The sequence below is a fragment of the Geospiza fortis genome, unplaced genomic scaffold (assembly GCF_000277835.1).
Source record: "Geospiza fortis unplaced genomic scaffold, GeoFor_1.0 scaffold54, whole genome shotgun sequence".
In the NCBI taxonomy this organism is placed as follows: domain Eukaryota; kingdom Metazoa; phylum Chordata; class Aves; order Passeriformes; family Thraupidae; genus Geospiza; species Geospiza fortis.
In genome coordinates, this window is record NW_005054301.1 from 4,221,597 (window position 1) to 4,246,860 (window position 25,264).

General features: G+C 38.8%; 1 protein-coding gene across 4 annotated transcripts in view; it reads right to left on the reverse strand.

Moving 5' to 3' along the window:
- LOC102042939 (neurexin-3) overlaps nt 1-25,264 on the reverse strand; it is a 394,756-nt gene that overhangs the window by 15,348 nt on the left and 354,144 nt on the right. For all 4 annotated transcript variants that reach the window (XM_031064395.1, XM_031064385.1, XM_031064391.1 and 1 more), the window contains 4 exons: nt 9,762-9,881; nt 3,155-3,536; nt 1,590-1,780; nt 913-1,086 (listed from right to left, as the gene is read on the reverse strand). In XM_031064395.1, the coding sequence (XP_030920255.1) occupies nt 913-1,086; nt 1,590-1,780; nt 3,155-3,536; nt 9,762-9,881 (867 nt within the window). The remainder of the gene's footprint in view (nt 1-912; nt 1,087-1,589; nt 1,781-3,154; nt 3,537-9,761; nt 9,882-25,264) is intronic.

The following is a 25,264-nucleotide window of genomic DNA, read 5'->3' on the forward strand; positions in this document are numbered from 1 at the left end:
GATCAGTTTGGGACATACATCTTGTTTTAGCAAATGAACATACAAACTTCACAGAAAAAGCTATCTTCCTATAGTGACTGGTAGCCAACACAGCAGACTGGTACTGAGTGATTCTAGACATAATGGTGATTCTCATTTAACTCAGACAGCAAAACCTTGGACTTCTGGATGGTAAGTATCCCAAGTGCTTTGGGAATTGAAGCCATACTTATTGTACTGAGTCAGTGATGCTGAAGTCTATATTCTTTTAACTAATGGGAGCTTACAGGAACAAATTATTTAAAGAGGCTTCAAGAAATCACTATGGTTTACATGCTGCAAAAAGTAACTCATCCCACTTAGTTCTAAACTGTCTGAAAAAGAAAGACAACTGAAGAGAAATGTTTCCCAGGCAGAAAAGGCAATGCCTCCAGTTCTTTCCCTGGAGGTCCACCTCATCAAAAATTAACTCCTCTTCCAGTCCAATCTTTACCATTCAGCTCCTTCTACCTTCCATTTCACCTGTCTCTATTTGTTCTTCCAAATACTTACTTCTGCGGATCCCAAGAAAGGGTGCTCTGAAGCACAAATTAACTGAATGCTCAGAACATCTTCCAAAGTATTTTAAGGCTACTGCAATGCTAATAAACCACACTGAGAAAACTACTAGTAAGTAGTAGTCCATCCCATAGTATCATCCCTTCCCACTAGTAAAGGTACCAACTCACAGGGGATAGAGCACAGAGGCAAAGAGCTGCTAGGCCACTCACAGGAACTGGCAATCCACAAGCTGCATTTGGTAGACAAAAGTGTAATTGCCATGGAAGCAAACTAATGAAATGGACAGTAAGGTAATTAAGTAGATGCACAGAGTGCAACAATGAAGTGTGAAGTGAGTGCTGGAGAGGAAAACCTCTCTGAAATCAGTCATACCTTCACATCCACGCTCAATCTGCCCACTGCGGTGCAGAGCATCGTTGATAAGGTCAGGCAGACGCCCATTCAGGTCTACAGATGCCAGACAGCCCTGAAATCCATCACGAGAGGCCACAAGCTTCGGGAGGTTGCTATACATGCCTTGAGCCAGGCCAGCAATGTAGAGATCACCTAGAGCAGAGATGGGTAAACATATAAGGAGGAGGAGGTTACACACCTTCCAGAGTCACTTTTCTTGCCACCCAACGTGAATAAAGCAAAGTGATCACACGTTCAGAAAAAGTTAAGAACCAAGCAACATATTGTGCAAGAAGTCATTTCTGATTCCTTTACTACAAAATAACTAAAACAAACCCGAAACCTAAACAACCAAACAAAATAAAAACAAAATCAAATAAAGAACCCATCACAAAATCCCCTAAATAACCCCAGTTCTCATTGCTACCTAACCCGGAAAAACTGAAAAATGACAATTTCTGAAAAAGCAAAATATGACAAATTATTTGGCTACACGAAGTTGTCAAACATAAAAGAGATAAATGGATTTCAAAGCCAAAATATGCAAAGTCCAGATTTACTGCTTTGCAATGCATGGTTACTCCAAGCTTTCTCCTGTTCACTAGTTCAGCCATGCAAGAACAAAAGGAGGAATCTGTCAATTTTGTAGAGTTTACCTTTAAGATCCAGATTTTTGGCACCGTTGATAACCTGAGTGACCACCTTGGTGTCCACTTTTAAGCTGTGTGTGTTACTGTTATCTCTGGTAATGACAACATTGTGCCACTGGTTGTCATTCAGAGGACGATCACTGTTGCCTTTGATAACATTAGGTCCATTTCCAAGGTCAAACACGTAGTGTATATACCTGTAAATATAGCAAGAACTGGTTAATATGCTGGAAGAACTTTAGCATTAATGAAACTTATTCTAGCCAGAGCTGGTAAATTAACTTTAAAAAGTCATGAAGGGAAATATCTCTGGGTTAAAAAGTTCTAATAAGCCAAAATATTAGCCACTGCATTGAAAGAATGTAGTAGTTTCCTTTCCACCAAAGTGTAAAGATTAATATTTTGAGATGACAACATTTCAAGAAATCAGATTCTAACCATAAAGCATTCCTCTTTTTCACAAAGTTCTCTCAGATCCACAAAACCACTGTCTGTGCATATAATCATTTTTTAAAAATTGGTAATATTGATAAGTGTACTGGGGAGCAACACTAGATATGCTTATTTGGGGTATATATTCCCCAGGTTAATTCTGAGTTTTGAATAACTCCCATAAGAAGTTAATTAGGAAACTCACTTGAAAAATTGTACTAAAATTCTCATGAGATCCTGACTTATTCAAACAGCTGAAAAACAATTAGCAAAGCTTTTGGCAAAAATAGAGACCCTAACAAAGACTGAAGTCATGGGAGTGTTACCCTGAATTATTTATATAGTTCAAACACAGAAATCCACCTGAGGATGGAAGAGAAGTATTCTACTCAGAAAAGAAAAGGAAAAAAAAAGACAACAAAATTCTACTCTCAACAGAGCACCAGGAGATCGTGACTGTTGCTTTTTTTATTACTCAATGTCCCACTTACAGAAGTATGTGCAAAGGCAAAAACAAAACCAGATTGAACTGAAATAAACAGGACTAGTAAACTGTGGAAAACATGTCTACCATGACTAAATCATCAGAGATCTAAATTTGTTCAGCTAACAAGGATTTTTTTTAATGAGCTATAGGTCTTCTGAAAAGAATACAGCAGCTCAAAAGCAAGCTGAGTTCGCTTTTCATCAAGCATCACCAGCAGAAGTACAAATTCAGCAGCCCATGTGCTTTTTCTTTTTCCTTCACTGGAGATGGTAGAAAACCAGATATTACAATGGAAAAAGAAAAGGGGGAGGGAGTGGGGAAGAAGAGACCTACTGAGCACTCAGCACATCTCCTCAGTGCTAATCTGCAAGGTTGACAGAACAGAACATTAGTCTAACTACGTCCCAATGACTTAAAACACTAGTGTTCCACACTGTAAAAATGTCTCTCCCACAGCCAGAGGAGGAAGTCAGTGATAAAATCAGGAGTCTTAAGCTTCAGTGTTTTTGTTTAAACATTTTGTCTTAGAGCTCAGCAAACAGAGAAAACACGAGTATCAGGTGAACTGCTCTTAATGTAAGCTTTAAATGCTTACACCTATAAGTAATTTACCTATAAATAAGCTGGTAGAAAACAACAGAAAGCCACTTACCCCTTAACTAGTTCAACTGCGATAAAGTCATTGCCATCACCACTGTTAAAGAGGATGAAACCATCAGCTGAGGTGGTCTTGAACTGAAAGAAGAGGTGCATGGATGTATAAGCCTGCAAGGTGGCCAAGCTTAAGTAGCTGCTCTTAGTCTTGAACGTGACAGGGTCAGCTATAATGTTGCGGAGCCCAAAGCGTGCCTTCAGCTCGCAGTAGTCAATGTCGCCGTTCTTGCACAGGTCGATGTAGAGCATCCCATTGAACATGAGGCTCTGCAGGTGCCCGATGAAGCTGGAGGGGATGACGGAGATGTAGCGCTTCTCTGTCATAATCCCTGTCTCGATGTTGTGGAACTCCAAGCGGGTGTGATCACCAACCATTGTGCCTGAAGGACAGAAATAAGGAGGAATACTGGGGATCAGCAACAGGTTATATAGAGCCCACCAAACTCTAGTTTCCAGACTGATAGCAGAACTAAATCTTATCCAATCACTGTTCAGTAGCTTGCATAAGAAAGGATGTACAGAATCTTGGTGAAGAGGCTTGGTGGAAATGTGTGAGTCTGGGAGTTGCCAAAACTTGGCAGCAAAGACAGGCCCCTAAAGGGCCATGGGCAGCAAGCTCTGTCCTTTTCCCTGTGCTTCACATACTATTGTCTGTGAAGAGGACCAGGCATCTCCCTTAAAGCTGACGGTGATCTATTTGATGCAGCAGACCATCTGCCAAACAACTCGAACACTTCTCAAACAACTTTTCCAAGTGCATCTCCTGAAAACACTTGTTAAACATAGATTAATATAAATAGAGCAGTGAGAGAAGTGAGAACAGTCATAAAATTGCTGATATTTATTCCTTTGTTCTCTCCTTATGCCTAATGTTGTTCCTCTTTTAAGAGCACAGCAGGAGGGAAACACACAAAAATGCAACAGGTAAAAAGCCCTCCATCTATTTAAATCATCAACCTACCACTTGGGCTATTTACCACATCATGACAAGATTTTAACCTCTCAAAATATCCAAGCTATTCAGTAAGCCAAATACTACTGTCAGACTCCTCATAGAGCATATTTAAATGTTTCACTAAGTGTGCTAGGCACCAGTGCTGACACAGAACCCATACAGACAGATGAAATACAACAGTATGCTATAAAGACAAGTTGGGCAAATCAGAATGAAAATCCTTTCAGCCAATCGTATTTTAGCCCTCCATAGCCCTTCATTAAGGTAGCTTTCACTATTTGGTCACATGTGCACGGTGTTTTTCTACATGGGCCTTGGTCCACTTTGTAAACAGGAATGAATGAAATACTAAGAATGTAGTTGTTTTCCTACCCTTCACTGTACAACCACTATTCAAATTCTGCTACATGTAGGTCATTATTTTTTCTCTCATTAAATTTTCTGCAGTTCTCATTGGGTTTATGGAGCGTGGTGTTGGCTGTGGGGTGGCTGCAAGGCAGCCTTAGTGAGGAGAGGCCAGGGCTATCCCATGCCTGAAACAGCCAGTTCCAAATGGCCCCAACCTGCCCACCACAGGGCACAGCTGAGCCCCTTGGACAAGATGGTGGTACCTGGGAGAAAACATGTAAGAAAGGACATAATGCTACCCACAAGAAGCAAAGGAAAAAAAAAAAAAAACCAACTCAAACCCCTATGAACATCAAGGACTGAAAAGAGGGAGGAGGCATTCCAGGTGCCAGAGTAGAAATTCTACAGCATTCACAAAGATCACAGTGGTGCAGACAACTACACTGCAACTCATGGAGGACTCCTGTGCTAGAGCAGGTGGGTATTTCCTGAAGGAACTGCAGCCCCTGGAGAGCCTACACTGGAGAAGGTTTTCCTGAAAACCTACGGAGACCACCCACACTTCATGAAGGATTGCATTCCATGTCTAGGACCCACACTGGAGCAGGACAGAAGTGTGAGGAGGAAGGATCATCAGAGAGGAGCTGTTACAGGCTGAGCACAGCCACCATTCCCCCATCCCCTTCTCAGCCTAGTGGAGGCAGGTGGGAGAGGCAGGGAGGAGCAAATCCAATAAAAGAGGGTGGCAGACACTGTTCTACTTTCTTGTCTTTGTTTCTCACCATTCAACTCTATTTTTAATTGGCAGTAAATTAAATTAATTCTCTCCAAGTCAAGTATGTTTTGTCCATTATTATAATCAGTGCACAGTCCTCTCTTTTAGAAGGTTTTCCAAAAAAAACAGCCCCACTACCTGTTGGTCCCTCTCATAACATTTTAACATGCTGGTCAAATTCACCAGGTTTAAAATCCAGAGGGAACAAAGATATTTAAATTCACACTAGCTTTGTGAAATTTGACAACTGGATAAAGACCTGAATAAATATTTCCAGTGTGCTACAGACGGACAAAATTTAGCAACACTATCTGACTAGACTGCATCTGCTGGTCAGCAAGCATATCTACACAACTCTCAACCAGTCACTGCAAGAGATATCTGTCAGTCATTGGGGTTATACCTAGGAATCATACCATTCGCCATAGCTGAACCCAGAACAAATTCCTCCAACTCCCCTAGGTTATATCAAATAGGGCTTAAAAGCTTTCTCATATTCTGTGCTGTCTCCTGAAGTCTCCTAGCATTTCTTACCATAAGAGCTTCCAGGCATGAAAAGACAAAAAGAAAATAATAATCAACTAACCAAAAAACAGAAGTCCTTTCAAGACTTTTCCTACGAGTTGTGACTTTTTTTTTTTAACCTGTTGAGGATAGAACAAAACCTGAACACACTTATACAGACAAGTGGATGATACATCCCAGCTTGTAGTGTATAGAGAGTCAGTTTTCATGAACTGATGGTCATTTTCCATCTTAGAGATTCTGGAAACTCTGAAATATTTCTAACTAACCTCTCGCAGTCATGTACAAACTGCAGTTTTCCAGTTTATACCAAATGTGACCAAGTTTTATTCAAAGACAGCAAACAAACACAGTTGTTATAATTTTTTTTTTGGCTATCTACTTCAAATATGAAGAAAAAATATTATATAAACCAATTCACCTTTTTCACTTATTCCAAATTTTACCAGTGGCTCTTAATATCTATACAATTATACAAAGACCATGGAAAACTTCACTCCAAGCAGATACAGCTGATCAAACTTAGAAGCAGCTGAAAGCAGTCCCAAATTTCTGACTATTTAAGAATTCAAATGTCAGCACCAATGCAAATGTTTTTAAATCCTGAAACAGTTCTTTACCAGAAATAATATTATTTTAGTTTGAAAAATTGAAGTTTCCAGAAATTGAAATAGTGCATGGGGAAATTTGTTTAGGCAGCTTTCTCACTTCCACTGCTGTGATTCTTAGAGTTTCAGTGTTATAAAATTTATGATTTTTCCAAACCAGAAGTGTATTTTCTTAACATTATAAAAGTCACTTAAAACAATCCTGCTTCTTTACTTCAAAAAACTAGAACAATAAAATTAAGAGATATCAGTTCTCAAAGGCAAGAAAACTCCTCCCTTTTTCTTTCACACTTAAATAAAATACAAGGCGATTGTGGTCTGAGTAGGAGAAAAAAAACAAGACTGGGGAATCCAGAGTACACTGGGACAGAGAGCCCAAATATAGGGGGCATTAAAAATGGAGCGAGGAAGTTTAGAGAAGGTGAGCCCAGAATCTCAGAAAAGGTGAAAAATGAGAAAACTGGGGCTGAGTTAATAAAAAAAAATAGTGCTAGAGGCAGTACTGTACAAAGTCAGGAGTAGTTCCGTGAAAAGCTGCAAAGGACACGGCAATACAGGATCAGAATCAGGACAGAGATGTAATTTCCTAGGAAATCATGGAGTGCAATCCAGTATTTTCTGATCTCATTAGCTATCAGCCCCACCTGCAGAGTTCACCTCTAGTTCCCCACTGTGCTCTATAGAGTACTGTACCTACTACAGCAATCAGAAGCTCTCTATTTCAAGTGGCAGCAGACAGAAAAAATTCCAGCCTCCACTGTGGTATTTGGGTGCTAGGAAGATGCCATAGAGAGGATTATATCTGCTGTATTTGTGTCTCATTTACCACTGATGTTCTGACATCTGTTCTGAGGTCAGGAGGAATGTGGGACAAAGGTTTTGTGAACCTTTGCATTAAACAGTAAAATACTGTCCAGAATTGGATTCTGTCTCTGCCTTAGATGTTCTACAGGAAACCAAGTCAGACACTTCATTACAAATTTTTCATAGGTGGTCATTAATTGTCTACATCTAATTCCCCAGGGGGCAGGGTTCAACTAATTTACAGGATGTAATTTACAGACATGCTGAATCTTTCTGGTGAAAATGACTAAAAGAACACAGCAAATTTGTACCAAATACATCCACCTATAATCTGGTCCCTTGTTCCCAAACCTGTAAAATGGGAAACAGATGCCCACTCACTTCACATTACATAGACATGGGAATAAATGCAGTTAAAGCTTCTTAGTTCTGTATAAACATATTGATGAGTAGCCTACAACACACACACACAAAATAAAAAAAATTAAAATGAAAAAAAAATCTTAATTTAGAGCAAAATTCATGCATTGTTCCAAACAAGCAAAAAGAAGACAGAAATCAAATAGGCTGTTTATTTTTACTGGGGGCCTAATTTAGATTTTTGATCTATGCCTAAGACAGCAAGAATCCTGTGGAAAAATCTATGTGACCACACCACTGAAGACTGTTATCATCTGCCCAAGGAAGTGGGATGCAGATTGCACAAAAAATCTCAACTCTGGCTTTTCTGACTTCTGACTTTGTCATGATGGCATTCTTTTAAAAGATATTTTTAGCTGTAATGCATCTTTAATTATGTAATTCATATACATGTACATATGCATATCCTATTTTAGTACAGGATTGTATCATTATTATTTATAAACTCAGCTTCGTGAAAAAGGCTTCAAGAACAGATGGCTTTGGGGGAACGATTCGGTAATGCAGAGAGTGCCACCCCGTGGTGCTTCCTAAAAAAGCACATCCAGAAGAATTGTTCTCAAATTTAGAAGTAATTGGGATGAAGTGTTTCTTTTAAGTTCCCTCCTAAATAAAATTCATTTTTCCTTTAAGCTAATTTTGACCAAGCCACTACCAAGGCTGAATTTCAACAAGGAGAGGGACTTATTTTTCTTGGAAGTTTCTTGTTCTGTCTTGCAAAATCACAGCCTACATAGGACAGTACATATTTACTTCAGAGAGAAAACTTCTTTCAAACCATTTTCCTGTAAGCCGACTTCTTTGAGCATATTTCAGATTTCTGACTCCTGGCTTTCCAAATTATATAAATTACCACAATATTTAAAATAATTCACATTCATACAGAAGAAAAATACTTTTTTTCAGAGATAGTTTATAGAGTTCTGGCACTATGTGTGGCAGCCACTACTCCTAGTTGCACTCTGAGTAGATGCTACTCAGAAAAGAGGATTTCAGCTTTTTGGCAAACCAGCATGGGTGTAAACTAACAATTATACCTGCATCAGTTTTGCATCCAGGGTTCCCGGGTTTGGTTTTGGTTTGGGGTTTTTTTGTTTGTTTTGGTTTTGTTGTTTGTTGTTGTTGTGTTTTTATTATCAACAGCCTCCAGACTGCTGATGTTTTTCTCAAAAGCCCAGTTCCTAAAGTTATATACAAATATGAGAATTTTAGACCTTCAAAAGAAAATGAAGATAGGTTTCTGGCTCTTGCAGTCATGGGGAAATGGACCTGAAAAGTATAATCTCTTAAAAGTCTGCAATTAAAAAAGGATCACTCTGGAGTACTTTGATCATTTCAATGCAAATCTTAACCTGGGACGCACTAACTTTCCTGACTGATCTTTCTTTCATCCTATCAACTATATTTCTCTGCAACAAGAAGTAGGAGCTCAAAAAGCTGTCTGAAAATGCAGAAAATTATTTTTTTTTAAAAATCAAGGAAAAAAAAAAGGACTGACACACTCTGTCAAGTCAGGATCCTTCCTAACCTCTAAACCAAAGCTGAGAACAAAATGCTTTGCTTGCTTTTTTCTTCTGGATGGCTCTGAACCATGCACACAAGAACTTGGGAAATTAAAAAAAAAGTAAAGAAAATAACCTATAATGCCCAAACTACAAAAAATAAAATAAAATTTTAAAAATGGAAGAAAAACCAAAACAATGAGCAGCAGAGACATAAATCTGTGCTCTATAACACAGGTACTTCATGCAGGTTTGTCATCAAGGAAAAGTTTGTGCAGAGGAATGGTCCAGAGAGCCTTGGCCTTGATTCCACAGCATTGGAAACCACCACACATGAAACTCAGGAATGGAGTGTGTTCAGTCTACCTGGACCAAGAGAAAGTTCTGCCGAACCCCTCTACAGTCTGAGATAAGTACAAGCTTATCTGTCCCCTAAACTCATATCTCAGGTCATTACAGTTGTCACAGAAGTTTCTGGTGCTGGCTAAGCAGTCTCTCAGACCTCAACATTCATTTTCAACATCATAACACTAAATAATGCATGAGTGCTAACAGGAAGGGGTGGGGGGAGAGATACCCAGAAGAACAGGGAGAAGGAGCATAATGGCAAAGACTAGGAACAGAGACACAAAGACAGTGATCAAAAAACACCAATGCATCACACTTACCCTCAGCAACATCATCATCCACGATGAGCTTGAGGCTCTTTCCTCGCCGCACCACCCGGACAGTGTGCCACTCATTGTCATTGAGTTTCTGCCCAGCATAAAGAGTTTCAGGTCCCTTGCCTGGGAAGGGTGATAGGTGCAGGAGTTAAAGCCAGACCCACAATTGCTTTCTCAATGGGAAAAGTCATGAAAATCAACTTGGTGTGATACAGACCAGTAGAGTGTACAGGTATATAATAGCCTCAAAGCAACCCTCACACCTACACCTTCCCAGCTCAGGGAATCACAAACCCTTCCACTCAGTCAAGTGCCTCCCTCCACAGAGCCCTAAAATCACACACATTAAAAATGGGTAGAAATCTCTCTTGTGCTGTGGTACTAATTTCCAAGCATCACACTGCACAGCACACTACAGTAATAGGAAAACAAGTTGATGACTGAAATGTCTCAAAGGGGATCCATTACAGTAGCATTTCGCTCTCCTAAGAATCTGGATTTACAACACCCCCAAGGTACTTGGGATTCTTTTCAAAGTTAAACACACTGGTCTTTCAACACTTCAGTATCAAACACCAGGTTGGTTTCAGTCTCAAAACAAAAAACAAAAACTCCACAACCCCCGCCAAAAAGCAATTAAAACCTCTCACAGAACTTCATACCCCACCTTTATAAATAATTTTTTTAAAAATTAGAATCTCAAATAAAACCATTCACCAACCTTGCTGATTGCTTTAAGGTTCTTTGGCAAAGCAGCCTAGATTTGAGGTGCTTACGTCACCCCTTGGATTACAGTCAAAAGAGAAAGAGGAGCCATGTCTTCTCCAAAAGGTTATACCATAGTTGCCCTTGCAAACAATGCTCCTGGGAAAACAGCACTAGTGCTACCCATATTTGTCTAGTTTTGCTCACCCATCACAGTTGACAGGCAATTACTTAAAAAATTAATTGTTCAGATTACAGGACCGGAACATCTCACTCATGTCAAATGGTAAGTGAAATTGAATAATGGTGTGTGCTAAATTAAAAGCATCTATCCTCATTTCAGTACAGTATTAAAGTGGGGGGTTTTGATCTAGGTATACCAGAAAACGTAGAACGAGCACAGCCAATCTTGTTGCGCACTGGTCTGGACCCACTGCCCAAACTGGCAAAAGGGAAACCCAAGAAAAAAAAAAAAACAATGAGAGATATTGAACATATTTACAGAGATGGGATAGGGACACTGAGGCACTGCTACAGCTCATCATACTGCACTGGTAAAACTCATATCAGACAGTCCACAGCTCACAGCATGCACAGTGCCTAATGAGCAGCATTACTGTAATTGCTTCTCACCGAAGAAGGAGCATGGGCAAAGAAGGTGATGTCTCATTCAGGTAGGATTCTATCTCTAGTACAGGAATTCTTCAGAAGGAGACCAAAGTAAAATAAATATTCCATTACTCTTTTTGAAAAAATCATGCAGTTCATGCTAATAAAAAAGGAGATTAATACCTTTTTCAAATAAAGACCATTGCCAGCCAATTTTACCATAAACTAAGATGAAGAAAAATGTTTTTCTAGTGACCTAAAAGATAAGTGTCATTCTTGGATTAAAAGGATGGGGAGTCACATATTGAAGTTACAGAGAATATCTCCTTAGCAGGAGAAACCCATAACTCCTGCTGCCCCTGATCCATGTGCAAAGTCACATACCACACATGTAAATCCATCTGAACAAGGCAGCTAGATCACGGCCAGAAAGTTTAAGTTTTTGGCACCAGACAAGCAAAACTCTAAGAATCCAAGAAAGTTATGCTAGATTTACATCAGTAAGTACATTTCATCCTAAAGCAGAATTCACAAAATTATATTTCTATCTGGATAAACAGCGAAACTATTGTGTACATCAAAATATACAGCATATAGTTTTATAGTTACTATAGTTCTACACAGCCATTTCCCAGGTAGGAAGCTGAATGAGGTCACCTGGAACTGTGTGTTTATATAATGCTATCTGGAAGCAGGGGAAACGGGGGAGGGGTGGCAAATGCTTTCTAAAAAACCCAATTTTTTCCACATATCCATTAGAGCTCTGGAGGGCTCAGCCAAGAGAAATAGTCAGGTGTGCTAGAGTCTGCTCATTGGCAATGCAATGCTTTGTATGCAAGAGCTCTGTGTTCAGCATGGTTGAGTAACTCGGTTGCTGCTCTTCTAGTCCCTATTTTTCAACCCTAGCCTGACAAAACAGGGATCAGCTAAAACTGTCCAGGGTTTGACTTGTCTTGATGGCCACTGTAACACTTTCAAAACAAAACTGTGACACCAACAGAGGTTATACAAATATATTCTTAGAAAATGTAGCTTAACCAATTCAGAAATAAATGAACAGAAAGTTGCAGCATTCCCACATTTTCCAAACGAATAAGGTTGTCTACTTAGAAGCAATTGGTTAATAGCTTGGGCTAAAAATTTGAAAATTAAGCACTGCAGATATGAGTTACTTTATTATTTAGCTCCAGGTCTTCATCAGCCAATTTTATATTTGATCAGTAGAAACCAAAAAAAGTTTTAATACTTTTGTTCACTTACCACCCTCCTTTTTGCAAAAATGGGCATTGGCCTCTTTTAGTAGGACTACCCAAATAACACTACATACAAAAATTCAATACTTGAGCATGCTTAAGAGCATTCAGATAAGCTTTTCTGACCAAACATATCTGATCTTAAAAGAAAACACTAAAAATTATTATTTTACTCTATTCGAACTGGTTTATTTTCAAATGTTTTCAAGGTATTTAGGCAGCGGAGGGCTGACCTGAAAAACAGCAAAAATGCGTCCCCATTTTTCAAGAGAGAGCGTGCAAATAAATTTCTGCTCTTTGTATAAGCTCCCATTGAATTCTAAGTAGGTCCAAGAACTGTGTATGCAAGGACTTTCACAACTGGATACCAAAATTCATTGAGCATGATTACTACATGTGCCATTACTATACAGACATTTAAAAAGGCCTTGAAGATTCCTAGTCCAACAGTTGCTTATGCTGCGGAGAATAGAAAGGAAATGGGCCACATGTTCCTGCACCATAATGCTGTCCCTAACAACAATCTCCTGCCAGGCATTTTTGCAGTTTTATGGTTTTTTTCCTCCTTTCAAGCTATCTGCACATACATCATCCTTCAAAAAGAACAACAAACATATGAGGAAGCAAAACAGAAGATCAAATGGACAGAGAAAGAAATCTAGAGATTTGTATGTTCCCTTTGTATAACATTCTTTTACGATAAAAGACAAGAAAAGGCAAACAAGAAACTCTTGCAGCTCACCTGGAAACACTTTCTATTTATAATACTTTGGGCCACTGGGCATTAGGCAATTTCAACAATCTATTCCTTTTTATGCAGGAAAAGAGTAAAGGACAACATAACAGTAAACAGAACGAGACAGTTTTTCCTGCTGCAATAATGTAATAGTTAAGCTGACAGACCCTCACTCCTGTTGGTGTCTCTGATCGTCTTGGTCATTCCATCCCCTTTCCTTATCCTGTCTGAGGGTCTGTGTATCATATGGAATTGATCACCACGTTTCATTTTCCAACTCAAATGAGGCAGACTAGTGAATATTCCTTTTATGCTTGCAGTGGCAAATACTACTTAATCAGAAGCAAAAATATCTGTCTCTCAGCCATCCCTAAACTGTGGACATGAGTTCAGTTGCAGTTCAGGCTTCTTGAGCAAATATTACTTGATTCAGCCACAGTGACTCCTCCTCATTCTCCCATGAATCCTCCAACATCTACTCAAACTTTTAGGCATACTGTTCATAAAAAAAAAATTAGTATATGCTTTCAAACATGGAAGAACTCCATCCAATCTGCCCAAACATTATCTCTGTATCAAAGGTGCAGTGCTGCTAATTAATAGCTTGGCTCAAATAACCTATATAAAAGTGCCAAGAATACACATACCAAAGTATAAAGATTTAAAAAGCAGATCATGCCTCCTAAAAATGCCAAGTTGCTTTCTATGTGCTCCCCAAGAGCTCACTTGGTTCAGAACAAACAACTGGTCAGAGGAATGCAGTTCTGACAATACCTCTGCAAATGCACTGCTCATTCACCCTCAGCGGCTAACAGCACACAGAAATTCCTCTGTGAGATAAAGGAGAAAGAGGGTTAATCCCCTCTGCAGTTTCTCACAGGTGGATCAAAGTGTGCTTTTACTTTGGTGCAGGCTGCCATCATCCATTTATAAGATTACATGAGCTTGCATGAAACCAGGCTATCTTTATCATTGCATATCCTATCCAACACTACAGAAGTGGAACAGTGAAGTCTACAGAACACCACAAGAGCTGAACAGAAGGGAAATTGCCATATTGATGAGAATGGACAAGGTGCTTCCCTCAGTACAATTACAATGATAAATAATATAAATAATTCTACAGTGATACTAATGCTTTTCAAAGAAGACTCTTGGCAATGATAAGGTTTTCTCTGCTTTTACTTTTTCATTAAAATCCTTAACTACCACCTCAGATTTTTTCAGTGGAAAGATGAATCGTTGTGTCTCTTTTATACAAGGCAACATCCTGTCAGAATGCCATTAGTATTCCAAGAAAAGAAGGGGCTGGGAAGGGGAAGTTTCTCTGCCCCCCCCTCCTTTTTTTTCCTTTTGTGATGGAGGGGGGGCATTGGTTGTTTTCCTTCCACCTTTAAATAATGACCTGAGAAGTTGTGGTTTGCTGTACATGTGAACACAGAGATTTGTGAAACATGACAATGAATCACAAGACGTCAAAAAAGGAAGAAATGGGTGCAAGGACAAAGATGCAGGCAATTTTTCACACACCTTTGTGGCTTCCTGATGTGCAGTAAGTTCCTACAAAGCACAGGTCAAATATCAAAACACAAGAATGGCTCAAAAGCAGAGCTGGCAGCTGCTCTGAAAATCTTCAGTAATTCTCAACCTTGGTTAAATATAAAGCACTAGTGTAAATTTCCTTGTTTCTTTCAGGCAGCACTAGTATGGACAAAGTGTTTTAGGACTGCCTTTTCTTTGACCAGGATTTGCTGTTCAACACCAGGAGCATTGTTAATTCCTAAGAAACAAGTGGCAACTCCAGACTGTACCTTGCAGACATTTATCTAGCTATCCCAGTCCAATCAACCCATATTCTCATACACACACACTTGTTTTGCTCATATACAGGCTTTAGAATTCCTCTTTACAAGAAAATGTTGGCTGCTAACAGGGAATAAGCAGTTGCACTCCCCCTATAGATACTCAGTGTCTTCACTGGAGACCTTACCTGCAGCAGTCTTCCCATTTCCTCAAGGAGCAGGATCATGTCCATGTTCTACCCCACAAGTTTAAACAAAACATAGTATGCACTTAAGAAACAACCTTCCTGTGAGGCATGCAAAAAACTTTTATGTTTACAGCTTTACACAGTGGCTTTACTGTGAAAAGTCAATAAAGTTGAGATGATTTACATCAGCCTACCCAGAAGCAAAATTTAATTATTGACATCCATTCAGCAGTAAAAAGCATATACACAAAGTCCTTTAAACACCCACAGAGTCAATTAGCCTCACAAGTGCAAGTGAGGATTCCCTGAAACACCCAGACTAATCAAGTGCAGGGAATTAGCTCAGCAACTAACTGAAAACTAGCAAGACCACCCTACTAGATCTCTCAAACATACCCCCATCTCCATATAAACATATGGAAAAAAATAAGCTAGGTTTAATTATTTTCTGGACAATCAAAACAACCAAAACCAATCCCAACAAAGCACAACATAGTTCCTTGCTTTTGCTATAAATACATATATCACCATACTGAATAACTGTGATTTTCACTGCAGACACCCTGGCCAATAGCTGTAATAAGGTTCAGCACAGATTCAGGCAGCATTCAACACAGCTGCAGCTTTTTCATAAGGGTCTGAAACAAAACTTAGTGCAGAAATTAAGTTGCATGTCTTTCAGGTGACATGACTATAACTTGTGATTAAGAACAGGGAAATAATTTGATTGCATATATCGTACAGGACACACATGGTACAACTGTATTTATATGGAGGTTTTTCCATCAAAGTTAGTAGGTTATGCTCCTTGTTTACTTCAATTTCACTGCTGCTGTATTTTAATGCCTTAGACATTACATTGTGTATCAAATGCAAAATAATTTTTAACAGAAAAATGTTTGTCTTAATAGAAAGTTGATCCCCTCAAAAGGGTTTAAATAGAAATTTTAATGAAAGGATATTTCAACTCATCCAAAAATAGTTTTATTCTGATTTAGAAAACATCCAAAATATTTCAACTTCAAGCTAAATGAAAAAAAAATTCCACTGTTTAAATAAAAAATTAAGCATCATTATCTATTCAAGATAATTTTTAATGGTACTAGATGGTTTCCCATTTTTATTGAGTGAGTTTTTTCCACTTTTAATGAAAGGGATTTTATTTTATATTCATAATCAGGGAGGAGGTCAAAAAAGGACACGGAAGTATGTAAAATAACCTCAAGTATTCATGCTTTTTAAATTAAGAATTACAAGAGTTTAATTAAATTAACTTCAAAGTGATTTCAGTCACACTGACTCTATGTTTGTTTTCAGATAAGGCTGTCATATGAACCACTTCACATTTGCCTAACGCCTTAAACTGCTGTCCCTAAGAGATCAGGGCAACAAAAGCTTCAGTGTTGCTATACCAAGGAGTATAGAAGCTGCTATATTGTCACTCATCTACAACTTGCCTAAGGAATTATTTGTACACATGAAATTTTCACAGAGCAAAGCTCAAGACTACTCCTGGTGTAAGTGAGGCACCAGGCAATCACAGGAGCAGCATCCACCGCAGGGAGCACCACTAGAGGGAAGCCACATTCACTGAAGCTGCTGCTCAGACAGTGTTACGTGAGTACAAAGGAGTTACGGTACTCTATGCTGCTTTCCAGAGTTTCACCCACTGATTTTGCTTTGAAGACTACTCCGCTCCAGCAATTAATAAAATAACTCTAGAACTTCAACCCAATTTTGCCTCCAAAATAGCAGCTACCCATTGATTTCAGGTATATTTGTTTAATGGGTGTAATTTGCCAGCCAAGAAATGAGTATATGCAGAAATCCCAAATATGCAGAACCTCGTGAAGTTTTACCATAAGAGAGAGTTTCAAAGTAAACATTATAGCAACAACTATGCAAAGACTTTAGCACACCATAACAGTAATAAAGAGAAGACATTCTATTTAAAAGAAGCTTTACATTTTATTAGCTTTTATTTATTAGTGATGCAGTAAAATCAAAGCACGATGGAGGAGTGAAAAAGCTGGAGATTTAATTCTTCTCTTTCTTCCTGTGTAGATAAAATAACAGAAATACCAAACCCAAACAGCTTCACACTAATCCCATTCATGTACCTTACTTGAAACACAGATAGAGTATGTTACCAACAGTAAGACCTCTAAACTTTCTCTTCCTGTTTAGTTTCAAATCTCCATAAATGCTACAAAGCAAGTGAATTAATCATGATGATAGTGAGAAAAAGATACTGGTGATGAAGCTGAGACAACTGGAGTGAGCTGTATTCATTATACAAACACAAATATAGCAGCAATGAAATAATTTGACTGTTAAGTGCCTGTATGAGATTCAAACCACTTAGAGGGAAAAAAATTATGAATCAAATGTATGAGTATTTAAACCAAGAATTGACCCCTTTCCCTCACACCCCTTCTCAAAGATCTTTGCTTTTGCTATGTTACTAAGTAACAGGAAGGAAAGGGCTGGAAAAGCTCCTATCATCCCATTTAGTGAGTATTTCCATGCTCTAATTGCCTCTATTACTCCATTTGAAAGGATTATTTGAATTTTGGAATGATATGATTCCTAATGTAGAGGGGAGGTTTTGTACCTTTTAAAAGTATTATAGTAGCAACTTCTCATCTAAATCTGCAAAGCAAGGAGATCAGAAAGATGGATAAATCATACAGTACATGGCAATACAGCACCTTATGGTACTTGCACGTGTCTTTCAGAAAAGGATCTGAGACCACTTCCTAACAACAGGATAGCACCTTTGTCCCCCTCTTTCAGAACACAGAAAATAATACCAAAGAAAGGGTCTCCTCTTCCCAAAGGCACATGTGGCAGTTGAACAGAGAAACAAAGCTGACTCAGAGAAACAAAAAGCTCCTTGAAGCTCCAGTCCCAGATATTGCATTAAAGGTTTTTTTGCTCTTTTTTTAATGATCTTTAGAACACACTGCACAGTCCTCACCAACAGCATAGCGTTAGAACAGAAGCCAGTCCTGGTACCAACACTTCTTTATCCAGATATGAAAAGCAAAGAACAACATCATCACATGTTCAAAGAGCCTAAACACTTCTCTCAATTAAAGTACCTTTCCCTGTGGCACCTGTGTACCTGAGGTGTTACAAAGGCACACAGAGTTACACCTCCATTGCTCCTAGGAGTATGACATGAACTAGCTTCAGCCTCCCTCTAAGAGCATAACAGCATCACAGAAACTATGTCTAACAGATTACAGAGCCAGCAGGATTACAGTATTCTGCAGGGGGTACAAAACACTGCATATGCCCTTTAGATTTAGCTCTCTTTTTATTACCTCCATTCTGAAGGATGTCACTCTTTTTATGATCTTTGGAGTTTTTTAACTTGTATATTAACCAGTATGTAAAAGACTACTGGGAACTCCGGGTGTATTGATTGGGGGAATATCAAAATGCATAGAAATCATACTATTAATAAGTACAAACAGCAACGAAAATTTGCGTGTGGAGATCCTTTGTGTTCAGATATTACAGGCAAGCTATGTGTGCATAACTAGTAATGCACATTGGTCCTCGTTCCCTGAAGTGAGAAACTACTGAGAGAAGGATGGTAAGTGGAACCTGGACCTAATATGGAAGAGTCTTTTTATTTCACTTAAGGAGCTATTGAGAAAGGATCAAACACTTCTGGAAAGCTGAGGGATCAGGAGTGCAGACTGCAGTGTTTAATGCTAAAGGCATTTAAAACTTACCCACCTCAAAGAGTGGCTTTCACAGGGAACAGAATAGAGACTTCAGCTGCTGTTACTTTTTGAAGAGTCATTGAGTATTCTCTCATTTCTTAAATAGGAGTGGTTAGCACAAGACAGTGACCATATAGCAACACAGATGACACTATTATGACTGAAATTTTTCCTGCTATTTAATAACTACAGCATTGGTATGTTTTTTACCTATTTAGATAAACCACATTTCCAGGTTACATAGCAGAAAACAAGTGCAATCCAATAAAAACACTTCATGGGGAAGTTCTACTTAATCTACCTATACAAGGAATAGAGACATAGAAGACTCTCTCCAAATGCCCCTTTATCCTTTCTCTTCTTGAGCTGCAAGTTAAAAACTTCATTTTGGTTGCCATCCTCTAAGCTTTTGATTTTCTTCTCAGTATCTGTAGAATTCTTTATTTATCCAGGACACTACAACACAAATGAAATCTCAATTTTTTAGGAGGCAGAATGTGGACAGAGTTGTGTTGCCAGCAAAAGTTTGGACTCTCTTGTCTAGCTGCAAATAATTTGTTTAATGACATTTAACCCTTCTATTTCCAAAAACCTTTTAGCAGTAGTCATAATGCATTCTCCCAAAAGAACTGGGACCCTGCTAGCATAAACCCACCTTAGTGATAGCAACAAGATCAGTATCCACGGATGAAAATCTTCCTCAGGTGCTTTACAGACACCACCAATCTCCAGTCTCCTGATTGTACTGACTGCTTCCTTTCTACCTAAACTGAGAAATCCAGATGAGAAAGACAAGTGGTGTGTAGACCTACAGGCAAGAGCCTCCTTATTTAGCTTAAGGAGCTATCAAGGAAGGATCACTGGCTTCTGGAAAGCTGAGGGATCAGATGTGCAGACTAAAGGATAGTTGAGGATTTACAGATAAAGATGACATCTGAGGCAAATATCGAGAACTCCTTTGAAATTCAGATTTTAAAAGTCACAGCTTTCATGTCTGCTAAGGAGCATGTAAAGGAAAAAAATGCCCTGGGAGAAGAAGAGGGAATTATAAAGTTAAGCACATAACTTCAAACATATCCATATCTGTGTGTCCTCAGTGCTCCCAATAGCAAACAGTGTAAGATCCAAACTGATGCCAACCCTCTTCTCAAGAGGATGCCATACCTCTTGAGTCACTCCATTTCATATTTATAGCTTCACAAAAATCCTCTATGCTTCATATAACATCTACATGTAATCCTAATATTGTTAAAATTAGATAGGAGTATACCAGGTAATTAATTGTAAGGAGTCATCCTAAAGGAGCAACATACCAGGAGAAAGAGAAAAGAGAAACAAAGCAGATCTCTTTCCACAGGAAGTAGACTTACTCCTGGAGAGGTACCACCAGCATTTGGGAATCTTCTTTTGGTGCCCAAGACAGAGAAAAGTTAACGATCACTTCTAAAAGGCCAGAGATCTGACAGCAACATCAGTGTACAAACCACAAGCTGAACACAAGGAAGGAAAGTGGTGACTTTATAGACCCTGAGCTCAGCTGATGCCTGTGCACCTTCATCAGCCATCTTGGTTACAATCAAGGTTTATCAGTCCTTGTCCATCACATCTAAAATCCATCTTTTCCCATGGAAAGCTTAGTTGGTTTTCCATTGTAAGTTTGAAAAGACATCCTTTTCCTCTGAGAAAAGGTTAATTTGTGTGCTGCCTTTTCAAAGACTCAAAAAAACCCCCCAAACCCACAAAACCTCAACACAACTTTTTTCTCCATCTCCAGCTGCCTGTTAAAAAAGGAGGTAGCAATTTTTACAAGGATGGGTAGATTTTACACCTCTCTCCCGATATATTACTCCCCACAATGTCTCTATTTCTAGCTGGTGAACAGCTGGTGTGCTGCAATGCTCATCAAATCAATATTTCTCTAATTTCTATTGTTCACAGGAGCACTTTGAGAATGAATCTGTGCATGTTTAGAAAGCATTCAGATTCTATGCTGAACAAATGCTGCAAAAAACCAGCATTTATAGAGTCCATACCATCAGTAAACCTAATTTTAATATCATCACAGCAGCAGAACATTTACAGATTCTCTTTAAAATGTGGATCTTCACATGCTACAGTCAGTGCAAGATAAACATCACAGTAAGTAGAAGAGACCATCAAGTCCCATGGGTCAATCAGTTGAGGAAATTTGATTCCCAGAACAGCACCAGACTTCTAATGCAGGCTATGATACAAATGACTGGCACAACTGTACAGCACATGAGTTTTAAGCTCTCTAAAGTTCCCACAATTTCAAGGGGAATAAGCATTCCTCTCAAGAAGGGTTTTGATTGGGTGGAGGTGTTGGGTTTTTTGCTTTGTTTTAAAATGCAAAAGGATAAGGCATTTCAGGATGATATATTAAGAATCACTGCAGAAGCAATCAGGAGAAACAGATGCCATCATTTAGCTCATCATACCCTCAAGAACATTAATGATGTAGTGAAGTAAGGGTTTGATGGAATATTCAAAGTAATAGCCAAGCCTGGAGAATAAGGATTAGACCTCAGAAGACTCCTGTTTCTAAATCTTTAAAGTACAAGTTCTTCAGAAGTCAGGTTTTCATAAAAATAAATATTATTATCTGCAAGTGTCACATTAGCCTGATGTCACTAAGGTCTTCTCAAACAATGCACTGGGTAACACTCTAGGATCACAGGTCAAGTTTGGCATTTTTTTTTTCTTTTGGTTTGTTTGTTCTGCTTTTTTTTATTTGTTTAGCCTGTATTTCTACTGGATGCTTTAGATTACTGGTTGTAAAGTACTCCCTCTTACTGGTTTGTGAGCTTTTATCAAGTGAAGCATTTCCATCCAAAGAACTGGAATGGCTTGTTGGAAACCTGAAATGCTTGAGTGACAAGCAATTATCCCCAGTCACCAGCCTGGGTTTGTTACTCAGTAGTTCAACAACCCCACCTCTGGGCTGAACTCCTGTTTGCTAGGAAGAGGCCTCAGGGTTTCCCTTTGCTTCCTCTTTGATTTACTCTTTTTTTAAGGAAGAGATGGAAACTAGTTCTGACCCTTTTTCATTGCAAAGACTAATTAACAGTATCTCAAACTGACAGCAGTTCAGTTTTAACAAATGCATGTGCACAAATTCAATGGCAGCTTGATTTTCAGAGGTGCTGAAAGGAAGCTATAAAGCACATCAGTCTGGAAAATCAGGTGAACTGGTATATAAGTTCAAAACCTCAATAAATGGTAGAACAATTTTATAGGAAGGGATGGATTTATACATGTGTCATCTCTCATTCACTCCCAAGTCCAGTTTTAAAAGTTGCTAAACATTTGTTTAATGCAAAGCATGCTTAATAGCAAATTGGTAGCTGAAGCTTTACCTGGAAACCAAGCCATTTGTACAAGGCTGCAGGCAACTGGGTCACATTCAATATCCCTTAACGTCACTGTCGCAATTTCACACAGGTACAGAGTAAAAAAAATGTGTCAAGTACTACTGAGATGAGCTGGAATTAAGGAACTTCTAATTTCTCATTCAACATCACTAGTATCACAAAGCAAAACAGCTTCTAGTTTTATACCAATGCTGCCTTTAATGAGGTGTCAAATAGAGACACATGGTTTCATGCAAAGAACAATTAAAAGACTATTTCTACCAGAACACCAATCTAGGACAACCATCTGGATCAGCAAATTTACTCTTTTATATTTATAGTCAAATATAAGCAATAGCCACATAGTCAAAAATTATGCAAAGAATGTCTGCTCTCTCACCAGCACAAAGAAATATCCCTTCAACATTTAAATAAATGCAATGGAAAAATGCACCTTTTCTGTGAATTTTCTTTTCTGTAAGCCACATCTGATTATCTGCTGAAGAATGCCCCCTGCTAGAACAGAAATAGCATCTATGTCAGGCTATGCCATTAAAGTGAATATTAATACTATGTACAAACACATGTTTGCAGAACAAGAACTGGACCATGGAAATGCTGCCACAGCACAGATCAAATTTGACATTCAGGAAATAAAATAACAGGAGGCATTTTTGATTCACTGAACAAATTGGCAACATCAGCAGAAGAAAGAGAAAATAATTTCATGCCAATCAGAAAACGTCCTTGGTTTTTGGACCAAAAATTGCCCTGTGAAAGCAACCCAAATAATGTTCTGCATGGAGATTTTTTAAAATTTAAATAAGGCTGAAGTACTCACACTATGCCTTCTTTGCTCTGGTATTCAATGGTGAGGTCAGGCAAGTTTCTGACATATATAAATAAATTCAAGGGACAAGAAAGGCTGCCTCCAAACATACTGAGGGAGCCAGCCATGAAAGAACTCCTTCAATCACCTTTGAAAGGCTGCAGTCACAGAAGGAGGTCTCAAAATGACAAATATATTTTTAAAATCTGGCCTTGTTTTATGCAAGGAGTTGGACCACAGGCCTCCAGAGACCACTTTCCAACCTAAGTTTTTCTATGAAAACATTTTATTTCACTGGCAACCAGATGTTTTTTGTTTCACTGACTGGGAATATAAATCATTTTTGAATAAGTTAAACATTGAGACATTGTGAAAAATGAAAAGTCAAAATATTTTTATATTAAATGTCATAATATTTTTATGCTTCCCATTTCTTTTTCATAAATACTTGCCAAGTTCAAACTAAATTGACAAATAGATGCAGTCAACATAAATCTGAACATTTCAGCTAATAAACTGTTCAAATGAAAACACTTAATCTAGTTGTACTTGGCAGTGATACTACTCCTGGAAAAAAACCAAAATATTTGTGAGAAAAACCTCTATTCAGAAAAAACTGCATATAAAATTAATAACCTCAGGCAAAGCCTATAGACTAATGTCCCTCTTTACATATATTTATTAATATAAACCACTGACCAACATAGAAAAAACTATTAGCATCAGACATGAAAACAACTGACCCCAAGTCTGTATTTAAAAACTCAGGTCTGTGAACTCAAGCTGACCAGCACCTCTGCAGTACCACGAGCAGCAATGCTCTGAACACACTAATGGCAGCTGCCTTTTACATCAAAGTTATTCTTTTGGACTGCACTCTTAAGACAGTGCAGATGCTTACAGTATGATCCCTTACAGAATGATCCCTAAGGAAACAGGCAGATTTTGCATATAATTATCAGTTGGGAGAGTTTGCCCTTATCAAATTGATTTTGATTCTTTTTATCTTCATAGTGAGAGATTTGTCAAAAATGCTTCCCACACTCCTCATCTGTGTTCATGGCAGAGATGGCTCCTACAGCCCAGTCAGTGACATCACAGCAAAGCAGCATGGAGGAGGAAATCAAGTCTGCCCTGAACAGGCAACCATGCTAAGTCAACCCCATTCTCTCTGGGTGCCTCTCATCACAGCAGTGACTCAGTTCAAGCCCTCCTCAGTCACAGTCATCAGACATGAACAGAGCAACCCCCCGGGCCTCTCAGCAGGAGGAAGCCTGGACACCTTCACTTCTCCACATGCTCCCAGAGAGAGGGGAATGGGCTGTATCCCCCACGCACCTGATCTGACAGCTTTCCTCTGAACAACTAAAAAAAAAAAAAAAAAAAGCATACAGACACATTTCTCCTGCAGCCCTCTCACCCTGAACAAACATGGAATGAGTTTTAATAGTTTTAATGTCAGACTGCAAGACTGTGCAGAGAAACGCCTGAATCTCCTTACCAAGGTTTTGTTTGTGGCAGTTTTCAATTCCCTGCCTGACAGTGTGAACCCCTTCATTAACATAACATGATTTATGCAAATAACCACAGCTAGCATAGAAGGCATTTATTTTGTTATGCCCAGAATTTACATGCATTAAAGGAAAGATAATTCTTTCTGTCTGGCTGCAAATTTGCCACTAATATTACATAAACACTTCTCTGGCTTTAGGCCAGAACCCCTGCTATGCATGCATCATATATTCAGTTAACATCCAGTTTCAGGAGAGCAAGGTCTACAGCTAAACTAGTTCTTGGAATAGGACTGGTACCACCTTTTGTCACTGGCCTTTCTGGTGAAATTGCATCATGAGGCTGGCAGTCTAGGTTTTATAGCAAAGGCTTCTGCTAGCCAGCACTCTGAAGCAAAGGAAACATGTGCATGTGTGTGGGAAGGCATGATGGGGAGATGCAAAGCAAAAAAGTTTATTTTCCCAATGTGCTGATGCTGAAAATTTCTCTTCCATCCCCTCCTTCTCTGGTGTTTGCATACCTTCTGTCCATATGGACAACGCACTGGACGTGCCACAGAACCACAACAGGCCAGAAAAGTCCTGCCTTGCAGCCTCTCTCATTCAGAAGTGACAGAGACCAGACTGAAACAGTAAAGCCCCTCAGCAAATGACTACAGATTGGAAAGACTCAGAGAGGCTTTAATTTCATTATGAACCTTAAAGTATTAGAAATATTTGGGCACAACATCAGCATTTAGAACAACTTAGATATCTGTGAAACTT